The sequence below is a fragment of the Ptiloglossa arizonensis genome, chromosome 4, assembly GCF_051014685.1.
Source record: "Ptiloglossa arizonensis isolate GNS036 chromosome 4, iyPtiAriz1_principal, whole genome shotgun sequence".
In the NCBI taxonomy this organism is placed as follows: domain Eukaryota; kingdom Metazoa; phylum Arthropoda; class Insecta; order Hymenoptera; family Colletidae; genus Ptiloglossa; species Ptiloglossa arizonensis.
Genome location: NC_135051.1, coordinates 26,812,500 through 26,830,231, shown reverse-complemented (window position 1 = coordinate 26,830,231; position 17,732 = coordinate 26,812,500). Strand labels below are relative to the sequence as shown.

At 56.2% G+C, this 17,732-nt stretch overlaps 1 protein-coding gene across 6 annotated transcripts in view; it reads left to right on the top strand.

Moving 5' to 3' along the window:
* Nucleotides 1-17,732, top strand: part of Hth (Meis homeobox homothorax) — a 440,142-nt gene that overhangs the window by 245,852 nt on the left and 176,558 nt on the right. For all 6 annotated transcript variants that reach the window (XM_076310509.1, XM_076310510.1, XM_076310508.1 and 3 more), the window contains one exon: nucleotides 10,570-10,718. In XM_076310509.1, coding sequence (XP_076166624.1) covers nucleotides 10,570-10,718 — 149 coding nt within the window. The remainder of the gene's footprint in view (nucleotides 1-10,569; nucleotides 10,719-17,732) is intronic.

The window sequence follows — 17,732 nt, the reverse complement described above, 5'->3', positions numbered from 1 at the left end:
CTCTCTAGTTCGAAGCACGAGAGTCACCTTTCGCGGCGACGTTTCGCTACTCGTTCCTCGCTACGCGGAGGGTCGTCGTCGTCGTCGTTTCGCTCGAGTTCTCGGTTTCGCCCTCTCGAGGTGGCACCGATTCGTGGAATCGCGTCACCGACGCACAGCTCGCGTTCGAGTCGGATCGCTTCCAGATGTTCGGGATTCTCCTCGAGCGGTAAAATTCCGTAAGGTTTTCCGGCTTCTCGTCGAAGAACTCGCGACATCGCGCGGCCGATACGAGCGATTATCGGGCTCCTCCGTGTTCCGTCGCGGGTAAATATATACCACGAGCAGGGGTTGGAGTTTCGACGCGTTCGCACCCGATTAGGTTATAAATATGTGACCGAAGGGCCCCTGGAAATAAACGAGAGTTAACGCATCGCGATGCACGACGAAAAGTTTAAACGCGTCGCGACGCCGCACACGGTGACAAAAAGTAAAACTCGCCCCCTTCCGTCGGCCTTGCCGCCACGAAACCTCTCTCTCTCTCTGTTTCTCTCGGTCTCTCCGCTCGCTAATTCCAAGGCGAAAGCCGATATGTACCGGTTCGAGACACGTGCTCGTCACATGTACCGAAACCCGTCCAACGAACGTCAACCGTAGGGAGGAGCGAAAGAAGAAGAAGAGGAGGATCGCGAGGAGCGCCACGACGTCGGCCAACGTATCCACCGGTGGCGCATTGCCATTAACGCTTTTATTTCTACGACGCGTTAAGACCGATTTTACCGTCGCTTCCGCCAATAAACGTTCGCGTTCGAGAGGTTAACGCGGGAACGTTTGTACGAAAGTCTCCGGAATTATCGAGCGAGAAACCGTCCCGAGGAAATCGATCGTTCGAGCCACCCCTGGCGCGACATCGTTCCTCCTCTTCTCCTGCCGATTGTCTTCGTCGTTTTCGATTGACAAACGACGGGCCCCGCGAGGTGTCGCGAAAGGGGTCACCGCCGCGTTATTAATTCTCTCCGGTAGTCCCAATCGAAACGGACTCGCGTTCCAGGAGCAATTATCGTAGCAACAGCGTCGTTCCTAGCGTTAAGGAACTCGTAGCATCGGTCTCACGGTCCCGTGGCATCAATTAACGCGATCTTCGTACGCGTCTCGTCGGTAGAATCGAACGTTCCGTGAGGTTCGTCCGTCGTTTCGACGTAGGTACGACCTCTGGAGATTTTCCGTGTTTCGATCGAGGCTCGATCTTTGTCGCGCGTCGCAGATTTCTACTCGAGCGGACAGTTCGGTCGAGCACGCCCACGAGCCCTCGGCGGTCGAGTATCGGGCTAGGCGCTTTGTCGCATCGATTACGCGCCCGGTCTCGGGAATATCCGCGCGTGCAAATCGGCGCCGCGACTTTTACTCGGGCTATCGACCATCGATCGCTACCGTGCGCTCGAACTCCTTCTCGATCGAACGGTTCGTCGAGACCGCGACTTTTTCAGCGACCGAGTCGACGGACGATCGTCCTTCTGCCGGTTTCCGAGCGCTACCGGATCTTACAGTTTATCACGATACGCAGAGATCTCGCGTATCCAGTCGCGCAACGAGAACGGGACAAAGTAGGGACAAAGAAACGTGGAGGGATACGACTTGGCTCGGAACTGAATTGAAAAGCCAAAAGGAAAAGCAACGGACGATTCATTTCCATCGATACTGAAAAATTCTTGGAAACTAACGTTGACCGTTCGCTAACGACTCTTGGCATTTTCTGCGTCACTGTTACGTTCGCACGACGACCCTACATCGCTTTCGTTCTCTTCGCAAAAATATCGACTCGCGAACCGTGATAATCCAGAGAAGCTTCTCGGTCCAAAACCATACACTTTGTCGCGTCCAAGCCGAAGGAATACGACATTGAACCGTGCAGTACTCGATAAGTCAAGGAACGGTGGATGAGCTCGATACCAACTTTCCTATTTTTTCCGTTGGTGTGCCAACGCGATCGTTACGATCTGTTCAGTCGTTCGTAACCATGCTCCGCATGACTGTATCATATTTATCTAAAAATAAACGTCCTATTTACAATTTTCTCTCGCGCTAAACAATTCCGTAATCCTAGAGGACGCATCCGTCGCGACGTCTCTCCATCGATCGGCTTTCTCTCAGATCCGCGCGCTTTCCCGTTCGCGGTATCGAGCCGCTTCGCGCTTTCGCTCGGCGTAATCGTAATCGCGCGACGCGGTACGACGATTTACGCCGCGTCGTTTCGCATCGTACGACACGAGGCGTCGATACAAATCGGCGATTTATCACGTAGATCGTTACCGGATAAGTATCTCCGCGGATCCTCGCGGAACTGGTACCCGGACGCCTGATGAATCGTAATGCGATGTACCCCGCCGCGCGGTGTCTCTAGCGCGACGAGCTTCGCTCGCTCGCTCGCGTTACTTCTTCGCGCACGTACGTGTTGCGCCGCAGAAGCGTACGCGCGTAATTGATATATCCATATACGCGGAGGCACCTATGATCTCCTCGGGCCAGTGGAGCCGCCGCCGCCACCGCCACCACCGCCACCGCCACCGCCACCGCCGCCGCCGACGCCGCAGCCGCTGTCCCGCGTCCGATCGATCTGTATTCATAGGTCGTACGGCATAAAATATACTCGGCATGTCCATGAATCAGATAACTGTCACAGCCGCTCCGTCGATGTCTCAATCAACCGCGCTCGTTCCTTCGCCTTTGCGCGTTCCGCGCTCGCCGGTCCGCTTGTCCCCGACCGCTTTCTTTCGTCTTCGCGGCTTTCGACTCGCTCCGAAGCGCTTCCCCGCGCTTCGTCGTGCCGCGCTCGATCCCGAGCCGACGTATTTCTTTTTCAACGGACGCGATACGGACCGCTTTGCATCTTTACGATAACAAAGATACGAGCAGTATAATTTCTCGCGAAACGCGTCGAATATTGTTTCGCGCGCTGCTCGATTCTCGAGCGACGACGTCCGAACGATTCACACGGGCCGTTGCCTCGCGGAAACTATCGAGGAAATTTTCCTCGAGACTCGTTTCGAACGGGGTAGGGTAACCTTGGCTCCCGAATCGCGAGCCACGGTTTCGAAACGGGTTCGTGGAAAATTATACGCGTCTACTCGCCTCGTGGAGTGTCGAGATCGATAAGAGGAGAGTAACGGTCGAAGAATCGGCGGCTCGTTTCGGGACGGTGGTCCGCGCGCGATAACTTCTCCCGCGTCGTCGAGTCCGCGCTAAACGCGTCCGAACGCGCGAAACGCCAAATAATTTCAAGGATCGAAGACGCTCACCCTATTTTACGGGATCTATTAATAGTTTATATTTTGACTCGGTAAATAAGTGGCGGGCGTCGGACGTTTATCGTTGACGAGCAGCGTCAGGTGTCGAAGTACGTGTTTCTCTTTCGAACCACTTGGACGTCGCTTCGCGCCGTTCTCCGGAGTTTGTGTAAACAATCGGTCGAAATCGCGGCGCGTCCCATCCGTTCACCCTCTCCCTCCCCTCGCGGCGCATTTTAAACATTCCCAAAAGTCCGGGGCAAAAAACAAAGCCTCCGCCGCCGTTGCCGCGCGAGCGAGCGAGCGAGCGAGCGAGCTAGCGAGCGAAACGAGAGTTCGAGGAATCCGGCGGTTCCTCTCGTTAATCCGTACAAATTCGGCGCGCCCGCCTCTTTTTTCGTCCCTTCGGACTCGTATTCCCCGTCTCGTTTGACGATAGGCCGGTATTTTCGTCCGCTCCGTCGGTCCCGTTCTCGGCGACGCGTCTTGCGTCACCGCGGCCGCGGGGAATTTCACGAAAGCCAGCCTCTTCGAAACGACCACGCGACGACGCGCGTCTCCGCTCGACGCGAGAGCCTCCGGTTACGCAACGATCGCTCGGAACTCGACGACGACGACGACGACGACGACCGCTCGGGAAAAATACCCGCGGCGATTCCGCGCCGCGAGACACCGTTTTCCGATCGAGAGATCCCGAACGAAACGAGGAACGCCGAGCGCGCGACCAAAGGTTAACCCGCACCTCGGTACGGTGTCTTTGAAATTTCACCGCGCGAGAACCGCTCGGGATATCGGCTCGAGACCGAGCGTGGTCTTTTACGGGTATGTCCTTGTGTTGCGTGAATTTTTTCCCGCGCGAAGACGGGATAGTTTCGTAGATAATACACTTGTAGTATCGCGGGACAGGGGACCGAAGAAATTATCGATAGCTTCTCGCCGTGGTTCACCTATGTCCGAGATGGTAGAAAACTCGAGCTTCTTCCCACGTGAGTAAGGATTTTTTCGAAGCGACGGGCCAGGATGCACTCTTAAAGCGCGGTAACGCGGCACGGTAAATTGTCCACGTCGCTCGGCTCATTTGCAAGACAAACTCTCGCGAAGCCCGGTCTCGGTCCGACGGGACACCGTCGTCGTCGTCTTGGTCGTCGTTGTCGTCGTCGTGGTCGTGGTCGGGACGCGGTCGTCGCGCAACGACGGGACAAACTCTCCTCATCGCGCCTCATCTCTCTCACAATCGGCGATTAATCTCCCGGTTAAGCAGATCCGCGGATTAAGCGGCTGTCGGGACACGCGCGCGCCACGGGAAATCGAGCGAGGCGGTGTTTCGCGCGGCTCGCGACACCGCGACCCGCCGGAAGAGGGCCGAGCCGCGGACGGAGACGGAGGGAAGAAAAAAAACGAAACGAAGGAAAAGGGGAGCCCACGGGGGTGGGGGAGGATCCCTCGGGCTGCATTTCATCGCCGAAAATAGTTTCCGAATCGGCGAAGAGCTGGCTCCGGCCGGTGGCAACCGCTGCGGTGCCCGCCGCGCGCGAACCAACGCGAGCCGAACCGTGTTTTGGTGCGTTGACCCCTCGACGCGCGAAAAACCCTTTCCTGACCGCGGATATCGCCTATCCGTGCCTCCTCTCTCTCTCGAATCGCGATCCGCTCCGATCTCGCGCGTACAGAGATCTCTTCATCGAGAGTCTTCGGATCGACGAGAACGCTCGTTCTCGAATTCGAAATTCTTCGAACGACGGAGAGATCGTCGTTGCTTTGTATTCCGCTCGACGAGTCTCGGTTTTTCCGATATAAATACCGCGGCCGATAGAAGCCGAACGAGAGAGAGAAAGAGAGAACGGGAGAGCACAGTTTTGCAACGTACGAATGTAAAGCACACGCGCGAATAACTTTATTTTATAGTTTTCGTCGCGGACCGTCCGTGTAAAAATACTGCGAAACGTTTACTGCAAATATTACATCATATGTATAAACACGGGACATTAAATTTTCCACTTAACGGCGTTCGCGCTTTATCGTTCGTTATTGCGTGACGTTCACGGTGTGTTTTGAAGGATGAAATATATTTCGGGGCTTGATTTAACACCTTTCATATTTCACACTCTCTAATACCGATAAATAAATTCCAGCTTTAACGGGCCAATATTTTGTCAACCTTTAACGCCCCGGTACTCGCAATTAACCCTCGAATAATGTACAAACAAAGCTCCGCGCTCGACTAAATTATCGTCGAAAATAATCCTATCGCGGAGGCCGGCGAGAGCTGCAAATCTTTTTCGAGCAACGCCCGACACTCTCGCGAGAGTAACTCGTCGATCGGCCGAGAAACACGGAACGAAATATTTCCGTTAACCTCGAGCAAGACGGTCGAATTATCCCGATTATTTCCGGACGCTCGATAAATTATGGTCGTAGACCGAATAGATCGCGCGAAAGCGATTCGCGGCGCTAAATCGAGCGAACCCCGCGTTTATTAACGTTTTCTAGCGGAGATGTTCCACAGAAGGTGTTCCGTAGGTCCCGAGTAGATTGCGCGCTTGATTTACAATACTCGATCGAGTCGCGTTTATCAAAGCATCGGATAGAAACCAGTACCGCTTTGCGTACTCGAGTCTAGTCCGAATTCGGATCGTCCACGTTTTCTTCCGCGTGGAATTCGAGCGGAGGTCCCGCAGGACGATTCCACGGATTTCGGTGGAAGGTCCCTCGCGGGTCTCGCGCTCGCTGCGAGACTCGAAGCGGATCCGCGCGGACGGAAGAGGCCACCGAGAGACGAGGAGGGTACCTCGCGAGTAGGAGCGAAGAGGGGCGAGGAGACGTTGGAGGGAAAGACGGTCCTCGGTTCGACGGGATGGGAATAAGGAGTTTATTTTCGGCGGCCATATGCGCGGTTTATTTCGACGGTCCGCGCGCGGCCACCCTAAATAGAGGTAGGGGGGTTCTCGTCTCCGAGGAAGACGTTTTCGGTGGTCGGTAGAGCCTCGACGGTCCCGTTGTCGTCCTCGATTCTCCGCCGCGTCGATTTCTTTCCGCGCGCGCAAACCACGGCTCGCGGCGCGTGACGCTAATTGCTACCTGTTCGCCGATCGAATTATCGCGTTCTCGCGGCGTTTAGGCCAGCTGGAGAGAATCCACCGCGGTAACGATCGCGCACCGTTCGCCTTATTGGTTTTCGATTACGATTATTAGCATTTTTTACGGCCATTGTGTTCGCGGCCGCTGCTCGTACGAGGCTCGACTTTCGATCCTTTGAACAACTCGCGCGAAACGCTCGATGGTACCCGATGGAACCTTTCTACGTATTTGCGAAGAAGAGGCGCGAGTCGTCGACCGTTGTTCGATTCCGTAGCAATTACCGAGCGATGGGAAACGGCTCGAAACGCGTCGATGCGATAAGTATACGACTCGGCGAGTTCGATGACGGTGTTTGTTAAACTTCCAGTCGAAAATATTGCGAGGAGAGGCCATCGTGGGATATTCGTCTGAAAGGAAAATATTCAGCTTATCGCGTACGGACTCGGAGCTCGGTTTCCTCGCGATTCCCTCGGTCGATGTTTCTTTCTCGCGGTAATACCGCGTTTCCTCCGGTGGCATCGCGATCTTCTTCCCCGAGACGTCGAGAAGCGAGGAGCGGGTTCGACGCGGTACCGCGTGTTTCGGGTGTCCGCTCGTCCTCTCGAAATAGCGTATAGTCGGGCCGACGCGAGACTTCGCTTATTCTTGACCCATCGGCTAAGTATAGACCGCGACAGCTCGAAAGAAAGAAGCACGGGAGCGGAGAGAGCGTTATTCACCCCGACGTCCGCGTTGGTCGTCAGGAGGACGAGGCGTCTTCGGGCGCGTCGTCTGCGGCTCCGTCTCGTAGGCGGCGCGGGGCTGACGGAGCACGGGGGACGGGGCGTAAACGTATAATTGGCTGCACTTAAATCTCTATAACGCGGCAGTAAAAATGCACGGTGCGCCGCGTAAATCAACACGAGCGCGATACGGCCCTCGCGCCGCTCGGTCTGTTGCGCGGCATCGTAAACGCGTCGCGACGCGCCGGCCCGATTTTCCCGAGTTTTCCCGCACCGGTGGCGATTTATCGCCACGGTAAATTCCCTCCACGGATTCGGCCGGAGCGTTTCGTTTCTATCCCGGTTACCGCGCACGGAGACACTTGTTTCCGCTCGGAGCGTCGTCGTCGGGATCCCATCGCGAAGCGAACGAGTCGTTGATCTCGAGGCTTCGCCTTATCAGCGACAGGACGTGGGCCGTCGGTCACGCGTGAACAGCGACGCAGCTGGATTACGCGCGCGGCAACGCGCTTCAAAAGGCGCGCGCTCGAACGCGATCCTTGATCGAGAGCCTCGAGGCGAGCAAGGTTAGATCCGATTCCCTCGGAAAAAATTACCAGCCGTAGATATCCCGACGTAACGGTAATTCCGGAGCGCGGTCGAGGCGTCCTCTTCGCCGCGATACATTCCCCATCTCGAGTATCGACCGACTACGATCGATTAAACTTCCATTAAAAATCGAGCTCCTTTGTCTAATTGCTCCGAGTCGAGCAGCTGGTCGAATACTTTCTCCCAATCCGCGAAACTGGAAAATTAAACTTTCGAATTTGCGATTCGAACGAACTGTGAAGCTAGACCTTTGTCTCGTTAGAACTGTTAAAAGTAATCGAGAAAAGAACGAAGGAACTGAACCAAAGCTTGTCTCGCGTTTGGTTATCTCCCGGTCCTCTCGCAGCCGAATTTCCGCCCGAAGAGGTCGGTTTTCGTCCCAAGACGTAGGAAAACTCGGAAAGCGTCTCGCGTCGGGTATTACATCGTCGAGTGCCAGCGAATAGAATTACGCGGCTATTCCTGGCACGGAAACCGACTCGTTAATTTACTACCCGCCGGATTAATGGACATCGTATCGGGTTTAATACATTTCTTCGAGCGAAACGAGTCCCGCGTAACGTTTTCCGCTCGATTCGCGCTCGCTCGCTCGCGCTACGCCCCGAAGCGTCGAGACGCAGAACCGTGTTCCTCGGTTACGCGTCCGGTGGTGTTCGTCTTCCGTTTCTTGCCCGATGGTTTTTCGGGGGGATTAGTTCCTCCCGCGGAAATGAGAAATTCCTGACGAGCGGAGGCTCGCTTCTTCGGCCGATACGTCAGGGCACGGTAACGGCGGCGTACGATCGGCACGGTACATTAACTCGATTCACCGAGTAAATTAACTGCAATCAGGGGGACGGTCCGCTGGCCATTCCGTTATTCCGCTAGCCGGCCGGCGGCCGTTCCGCGCGCCTCTGGACCGCTCTATTCCCTCGCACGGAGTTGACGTTACGGCCAAGAAACAAGGGTCGTTTTTGTCGCGCGCGCGCGGTCGCGAGGACCACCGCAAACGCCTCTCTCTCTCTCTTTCTTACTCTCTCGATCTCTTGTGCCCGTTGGACGAAAACAAGCCCGCTTCGAGGGAGGGAAACATCGGCGCCGCCGAGACTACCGACTCCTTGCGAAGCGAACCGTGAGGATTCGCGCCGATGACGCGATTTCTCGGTGGTTATCGCGAGCATCTAGCCGTCGCGAGAACGTTCCGCTCCGCGGCGTATTCCACGGCTGCTTACCCGTTCGGATCGCGGTCTCCGAACACGCGAAACGCTCTCTCGATTCTCCGCCAATGGTCTCTCGCTCGTACTGAAAAAAGAAACGCGGAGAAAATTCCAGTTTCGTGGCGTAATCGAACGCCTCGACCCCTCGTACCATTATTTTCGCCCCGAAACACCGAGCGTCGGATCGCCTCGAATCGCCTCGAATCTCGTACGCGAATCGAACAGCAGGTGGTCCTCGAACGCGATCCAAGTCGATCTCTGTCCCCCTAGGTCCGGTTTTCTCCGCCCTTGCGGAGAATACGTCGCGGCCGGGTCCGATTTCCATCGATCTCCCGTCGTTTCAACCTGTCCGCTCCCGCGACGGACAAATTCTTCGTCCTTCCATCGGCGACCTCTGGTCACCCTTTTCGCCGGACGAATTCAAAGTTAATCTCGGCCACGAGACCGTTCCACGAGCTGAGGGAGGTGGGGTTAGGGGGTGTGGAGGTGGCGGATGGCGGGACGCGGCGCCCCCGGGCGACCTGTCATCGTGAAACCCCTGGGAGCACCGGACTCACCCTGATCTCTCTGTTACGATAGAACCTTGGGAACCGGAGCCTTGGGCAACGCGATAAGGCTCGGTCATTTATAATCCGTCGGCGTAAGTAGCCCGCCGGTCTCCTTCCGCGCTGATCGAGAGAGAAAGGAATAAAGGGAGCCTCGAACTTCCGGCCGCTACGACGAGATGGATCGGCGAGGACGTCGCCTGAATTCCGATGACGCCGAGTCGATTTACGCGAGCGGTTGCTTTCGGTTTACACGGAGCTGGACGATCGAACGTCGACTGGAAATTATCCGCTCGGAGCGGAACGAACCGAGAGAACGATCAAACGAAATTCGAACCGTGGTAAAAGTTCACCGTGTATTTATTTAATCGGCCTTTTCGAGAACTCGATCGTCGACGACGTCGCGACGGAGAAGAGGAACGTTAAAATTTCATCGGAGGATTCGGCGGACCTTCGACTTCGATATTTCCCTCGAAGCCATCCATCGAGTCCGATCGGCTCCTCGGTTAATTAACGCGTGGCGTGGACCCGACGGGAAACCGGGTCTACGGCTGGGTACCTGTAACCGATAATTTATAAAAATGATATTTGCCTCGTCGGAGCGCGACCGTAAGCCGTCTTAATATCTCTCATTACCGTCTCGCTCCTCGAGTCCCCGGTGACCGTGCAATTAAAAAGCTAAGATTGATAAATGACGGGGAATTAATGCGCCGGGGATGGAAAAGAAGGGATGGAAAAGGGGGCGGGCTCGAAATCGGGGCTGGAACGTTTAGGGGCCAGCGAGCAAAAGAGGGACAGGGTGATTGCGGGTGGCTTAATGGTGTTTGTATGCATGGGAACCGGCTTTAGGGGTGAGGTAGTTATCGCCCGGTATAGTTTGCGCCGAAAATCGGGACCTCGGTTCAAAGTGCTCGAAAATCTTACCCTCGGTAATGTATTCCGAGCGCCGAACCGGGGGATAACTTTCCAAACGGTGAATCGTTTCGGTTCGATGTTCTGCGGACGGATGTGCACACTTTTGTTCCCGATGTTCCCGGTTGGATCGGCTCGTGAACGCATCGCGATTCAATGTTCCGTTCGGAGCGTGTAAAAGGGTATTCGCGCAGAGATGTTCGATCGGTCCCGGCGGGATGTTTCGAGCGATCGGTAATCGAATTTCGTGTGCCGTGTGTTGCAGGTGACGCGAGTAACGCGAGTATCGGCAGCGGCGAGGGCACCGGCGAGGAAGACGACGATTCTACGGGTAAGAAGAACCAGAAGAAGAGGGGCATCTTCCCCAAGGTCGCGACCAACATCCTCAGGGCGTGGCTGTTTCAACACCTCACGGTAAGTGTCCACGATCGTCGATGATGTTGCTGTCCGCGGGTACCTCTCGTCGTTTCGAGGTCGGCGTCGCGGCGTCGTCCACGGCGCCGCGTGAAATCCTCTCGAGTCGTCCTCGCGATCGGTCGGTTATCGAACCGTGCTCGAGACCGGGAGCGAAAGATAAACGAGGCGGCCAGACCGAGTGGCAAAAAGAAACATTTCCCAAATTGCTTTTACCCCGAGGAAAGCTAAGCCCGAAACGAAAAGAAACGAAGACGGAAAAACGCGCGTTCGCAGGGAGGGACGCTAATCTCCTAATGCCGAGATAAGGAGGGCCCCTCGGCGCCCCCCGGCGCTCCTCCTCGCCCCTCCTCGCCCCTCGTCTAATGATTCACGGGTAATCCGAGCCGCAAAAAGCGCAACGCGATTAAAGGGAACGGGGGACGTAGAGAGAGATAAAGAGAGAGAGAGAGAGAGAGAGTGGTGGGGTTGGTGGGGTTGGAGGGGGGTTCGCGTTGGCCGGTGGTGACCGCGGTCGCGTAACGTTGCGCAGCAATTCGGAGCACGGTACATTGTCCCTCATACTACGGACACCCCATAGATTTCGGGTGTGATCAGGTTACCTTGCGAGAGCGGTAATCATATTGCAGCTCGGTTAATGCCATTACCGCACCGGGTGGGGCGGTGCGGGGTGTTGTCGGGGGGAGGGTTGGCAGAGCCACCCTCGAAACCACCCTGGCAGCGGTCCCCCGTTCCCCGTAACGTCCCGCGCCTAGGAGCTCCTCCTCGCTTCTCCACCGGCGGCATCGGCAACCCCCCTAACAACGTGTATTGGATATGACGTCGGGGATAGTGGGTTCATGGTTTAATGCATATACGCTGTTTGCGCGATGACGATATCGCGCCGGTGAAAAGACGAGCTCGCCGAGCTCTCCGATACCGCGGCGAGCGTCGTTCCTCTTGTTCGGTTAATCGCGTCGTCGAGAGCTTCCAGCCGGAGAGTTAACGGCGTCGCGGCCGATGTTCGGCTTGAAAGGATTTTAATGTAAGTCGAGGGCGCGGCACCCGTGCACCCGTGCACCCTTCCTAAGCGTACTCGCGAGCCGATCGGTCGTCCCACCCTTCGGAGTTCTCTCGGTTCTTCGCCGATTCTTCGGCGCGAGACGTTTTGTGGGAATGCCGTGACCTAAAAATCTATTCGTTGCACGAGCGTTCGGTCCGGTCCCGTTCGAAATTAACCCGTGAGAGCGCCACGGGCGATAAATTAGGAACAATTACGAGGTAAAAATAAGTGCATCAGCGGCGCGCTGACGATTCATGGATACCGCTCGACGGTCGACGGTTCGCGCTATTACGCGGTATCCACTGCCAGAAATTACGCCGGTTTTTCGCGACGCTCCGTCCCGCGGGCATTCGTCTCGGCGTTATTACGAGCGATTAAGCGACTGTACCGTGAACCGGAATTCATTCGGCGCGCTGGATACATATTACGCCTTAAAAGAGCGAGCGACTACGGGCCGAGCGTGTATTCCCTCGGTCGGTCGGCCGGTCGGCCGGCAGCCTCTTTAAGAGCTCCCACCGACCTTCCCTTTTTCAGCAAACGAATTACGGTCTCAACAGCCTTGATTTAGCGTCCTAATCTCTCTCCCGCGATGACTTATGCGCGCAACAAGGGCCGATACTCTCGGTACTCGGGTCGTTTCGCCGGGTAATTGCTACGGAACGGACGCTCGAAACGGTGAACGCGGCGCAAACGCGTTCCATCGATGTCCCGTGTTCTCGAGAGCGACCGGGTCCGAAAGTACCCCGAGGGTCCTTCGCGACCCGATCGCTGCAGACTCCAGCGAATTATGCACCGCGACGCAACCCCCGTTCAATCTCGAGTTCGTTGAAAATCGGTTCTAAATCCGGCAAGGGTACATTTTTTCGCCTCGACCTCGACGAAGGGAGTTCCAGGACGAGGCGGCGGGGAAAGTCGAAGACCGCGTCGGGAGAAAAACGAGAACGAGTACGACCAGAAATATCGTCCCAGGTCGAGCCAAGTACTTCTGGACCTCCCTGCGCGTAGCCGGATTTTCGATCGTTCGCGAGTGTGTTCCGTTTTCGACAAGGACAAGGAAACGAGTCCCGAGTCACGAGTGTAGAAGGAAACCGAATCGTAAACAAATCCACGGACCTACGCAGCGAGCCGTCGCTGGATACTCAGGTGTCCAAACAATAGGTGTCCTCTCTGGAGAACGATCGATTCGAACGTCGAGCGAATCGGTTGTCGAACTTGAATTCCGGATGTTCGCGGCGCTGGTAAATTTATCGCGGTTCGTCTTCGTGGTCGTGGTCTTCGTCATCGAGAATTCCAGATCGCAGCCGGCCACCGGCCGCGTCGTTTCACCCCGTCGGCGAAACATTTCGGAATCGCGGCGGCCAGCGCCAAGGAATTCGTCGGGGCGCGCCAATAACCTGTCCCCGTTCGGGAACGCCGACGCCAATCCGCGAGCCGCGTTCCGCATCGACGCCGGCCACGCGGGAAAACGCGCGGGGCATAGTTTACATACGCCCGTGGATAGATAGCGGAGGAGGGACTCGCGGTCGTAGACCGAGCCAAAGAGAGGAGAAGCTCGACGTTGGATCAAAGTAGACGGATCCGGTGCAAACGGACGAGCGAACGCATCGCGCGAGAACCGTTCGGTGTAAATTGAAGCGATTCGACGGAGATGGTGCTCGAGCTTCTTTTCGCGATACGAGGAACCTTCTCGATAACAGAGGGTGGTGAACGGGTGACTTGCGAGAGAAAGAAGACGAGTCTTGTCGAGGTAACGAGATGGACACGTAATCTTTGGTCTAGGGTATCGGGAGAGACTAGTAGCGTGGAAATCGAGCGAGGCTCGTCCGCGTTCGAAAATGTTTGAAAGAAAGATACCCTTGCACAGTGTCTTTGAAAAGAAAATTTCGCGAGGACGGTCGCGACGTTGCTATTGGAACTGGAATCGTTAAGTTCGGAGAAGTTCGCTTCGGCTAGAGCGAAACGTGTAGAGTCTTGGAAAATTGTGCACAGATTCGAGAGTCACAGAAGATCGATATCGAACGCGGTTTCGAGAGCACAGCGAAAACGAAACGAGAGAATGCGCGAATCGAAGTCGTTCTGGAATCGAGCTCGGTTCGTCACCTCGTAGGAAACGTCTCGAGTTTATCTTCGAGGTAAATCGTCGTAGCTGGATAGACGGTGATTCGCTACGGCCGATTTACCGCGCAACAACGCGAATAATTTAGACGTCGTCGGGTGGACGTTAATTCGATACAAGGATATTCGAACGGCCGGGTAGGCGATACCGTCGGTGTACGAAATCGTTTCGGTCGTTCCGTGCGAGAGGTCGACGTCTTCCTCCGTTGGCTCTCGTTCGCTCCATCGATATCTCTCTCTCTCTACTCGGTTGTCATTTGGAAAGCCATCCGACGACCGCCCCTCGGTGTCCGTCCGTACGTCCGTCCGAGCAGCCAGCGTACCAACCGAGCGACCAACTCCGCGACCCTCCCCGAGTTTAATTAGACGGAAGAGGAGCATACATCATGGTCGACTCCGTGTCCCGACCTTCCGCGTCGGCCAACTCGGGCTTTCCAGAATCGTGACCGCCGACCCGGTGATGTTCTCCCGCGCGAGTGAACGAGGATTCCGCGTGGCGAGTAACGAAAGAATTTCCACGAGACGTACGCGATCTCGAATCTCCGCATCGACTCGTCGAGTCGTCGGCCGTTGGAAAGGATTCCGTTGAAATTTCGTTTGGAAATTCCCTCCAGCCAGCCGGTAACAATTACGGCCGGGCCGTCGTTCCCGGCGATAATCCAAGACCCCTGGAATGCACCGGAATGGGAAAAGAAGAAAGATCGAAGACGGGGTGGACATATATAATCCATTTTAATTTACTCGGAAGATATATCCGTCTAGCTTGCAGTTTCCCGCGACTCGGTTCCCTCCTTCCGTCGTCGTATCCTTTCGTTCTTCCATTTTCTACCTCGTCGTTTCCCCCGTTCCCCGATCTTTCTTCCCTCGTCTGGTCTCGCCTCGCCTCGCCTCGCCTCGCCTCGGCGCGGCGTCGTCCTTATCCCTAGATACCGGGACGTAGTCTTCTTATATCAATGGAAGCATTTCGCGAAATTACATTCGCCGGTTCCGGCGCTGTACGCTACTCCTCCGTTTCGCGTATCGAGTGGCGCCTCGGAATCTCTCTGGCCCTTTTTCCTTCCAGGAAATAAATTTCATCGCGCCGGGACGGAAACTAATTCCGTATCGAATCCTTTCTCCGCGCGGTCGGTGAACGCGCCGCTCGGGACGAAAAATCTTAATCGAATCCTCGACGCTCGATCCCTTCGGGCATTTTTCGAAGATCCTGAAATTACGCGGAAAGAGGTGCTCGTGTTCTCGGTGAGGGCGAGAGGCGAGAGGGCGAGCGAACGCGCGCTTCGAAACGGATTCCTCGTAGGACGCGAGCGTCGGAGCGCACTCCGGGCAATCGATAAGCCATCTAAGGCAGGTAACGCCGCTACGGTACAAACCGCAAACCGGCAATGCCATTATCCGTGCCGCGAGCCGAGATGCGAGCGCGGTCTCGTTCCTGGATCGATAACGAAACGCGTTTCGTTCGGCGTATCGAGCGTCCCCCGTTAACCGACGCGTTCCGCCGCGATCTTCGATTCCTCGGTATCGCGCGGATCGGTGTCGAGGGAACCCGTGAACGAAAACGTCCGATCGGGACGCGTGCCGGCTATTCCTCCACCTTCGACTTCCCCGTAAACCGTTGTCGATCTCGAACGCGCGAACTTTCGACGAAAGGGAAAAATTGTCCATTCGAAGGGGACGCGAATCTTCGGGAACTCGTCGAGTCGTCCTAGGGTTACCTCGAATCGCGCGAACACGGTCGTTGGCGGTCCCGTACCCTCCCCTGGGTCGACTCGGCAGTCGGAGACACCCTATCGGCGTTCTCGAACCGTTTTCGGGGAACGAGGCTCGCGAAGGAGGTCGAAACGAGCCTCGAGCCGGGATATTTTAAACAATTTGCATAGACAATCATAGCGGTAGTTTTTTCGGTCGTAAAGGGTCTTTGGTAAGCGGTCGAGTCGACTGTTCGCGAGCCGGCCGGCAGCTGGCCGACTGGTTGGCTCCGGCCCGCGCCGCCCCCTTCGGCCCCTTCGCCCCCGAGCGGGCTCCACCACCGGGAGCGTTTTATGCCGCCATAACCGTAGCGCGGCATGGCCCACTTAGATCCGCTATCTCGGTTCCCGGCGCGGTGTCCGCGTACCGGCTGATATCTATTGTCCCCTCGCCACCCCTCTGGACCAGCCGTTTAACCGCTCCGCTTCCGGTGGCGGTCGCGGCGCGTCCTTGCTCCTCGCTGGGTCAAGGTCTCCCGTGTTCCCCCCCGACACCCTCCCGCAACCCCGACGACGACCGTTCGACGAGAGTCCGTTTGCCCGAGATCGCCGCCCTCCGGGACGCGGGACAATTGTTCCGCTGCCTGCTTACTCGTCGACGCCGACGACGACGCCGACGCCGACGCCGACGCCGACGCGCCCGTTGTCACCCTATCGGCCTCGAAAGGACGCGTCGGAGACGTTTGCATACATCGACCGTCGGTTTTCCGCTCGAACAAATCCTCGCCTCGCGTTCCGCCCGACGAATCGGTGGAGGGAACTCGACGCTTCCCTCTCTTTCGAGGATCTCTCCCCGAGCACGTTGTTACGCCTTCCTGGCTATTTTCTTCGCGACGAAGTTTCTTCGTTACTTTTCCAAGAGGCTCTGGAAATTATCGGCTCGAGAACATTCGCGAAATCGCGGTTACTCTTCCCTTCTTTTCTTCTTCTTTCGAGTCTCGGTGTGTCGTTCTCCCGCGCGTCGAGGGTACTCTTCGCGCACTCTTCTCGATCGTTCGAGAGTCGATTCGAGACTCGTCGAGGAGCACCGTGAACGATTTCGAGCGTTTCTACATCGAGAAGTGCTTCCAAATTTCCTGAACCTCGCGCGTACGTCCCTTCGATCCGCGAGGCGAGAGAAAACACCGCGGAAGCGCCGTAGGGTTCGCTCCAGACGACGTAATTTCCTCTCCGGGGTGTAATCCGCTCGAAGCGACGTTTCTGTGTCCTCCGGGTCGTCCTTCCAGCATCGGTGAAAGCTACGGTCAACCTACAACCTTCAACCTCCTCCGGTCGGCCCCGGGGTACGGCAACCCCTTCTGCCTTTGGTTCGCGCTCACTGGCGCCGCCTCGGCTCGCATTTGAATATAATACTTGGCCCTGGTCGGGCCGAGCGTCCCCGGCAACCGAAGCGAACTGTAATTATGTTGATGCGCGGCCATTGTTGCGTCCATCCTGGACGCCCGGCTGAATGCCGAATATCCTTCTTTCCCTCTTTGGAAAGGCCTCTTCTCTCGCCCACGCCGCCGCTACGCCATGAGAAACCGAGACGATTATTCTCGTATCCTCGTCGCGTTTTGCCCAAACCGGACAACCAACGACGAAAAGGCTATTCGAGTCTCGATACATCGCGATCGACGAGTCGAGAAACTTTCGGGACGCTGACGTTCCTCGAACGACTCCGTCTTCCACGCTTCGCTTTCGCGAAAACGTAACTCTGTATCTTCGTCGACCCTTTGGGACAGGGAAACTGAAAAAAAAGACCACAAATTATGTTTATCGTCGTAGAAGGTCGCGCAACGTTGTTTCCAAAAGTATTTTCCAGCACGGTTGATTCCAAGGTGCAAAGACAGGGATAAGAGATTCGCGAGAAGAAGAATCTCGGTGGACGATTGGCGAACGAAACGAGTCCTCGATCGATCGTCGAATTTCCAGCGTTGGCTACCGATCCACGTGCGAAATTAATCGCGATCCCCCGCTGCCCGAAGATTAACCCCCCTCGCGCGGAGAGCAACGGAGAGGAGACGCTGTACGGGAACGATGAAGAAAAAAAAGAAAAAAGGAAGAGGTATTCTTAAGAGTCTGGGTGGATAATTGCAAAAAGTGTACGCGGTCGGCGTCGGGGTATACGGG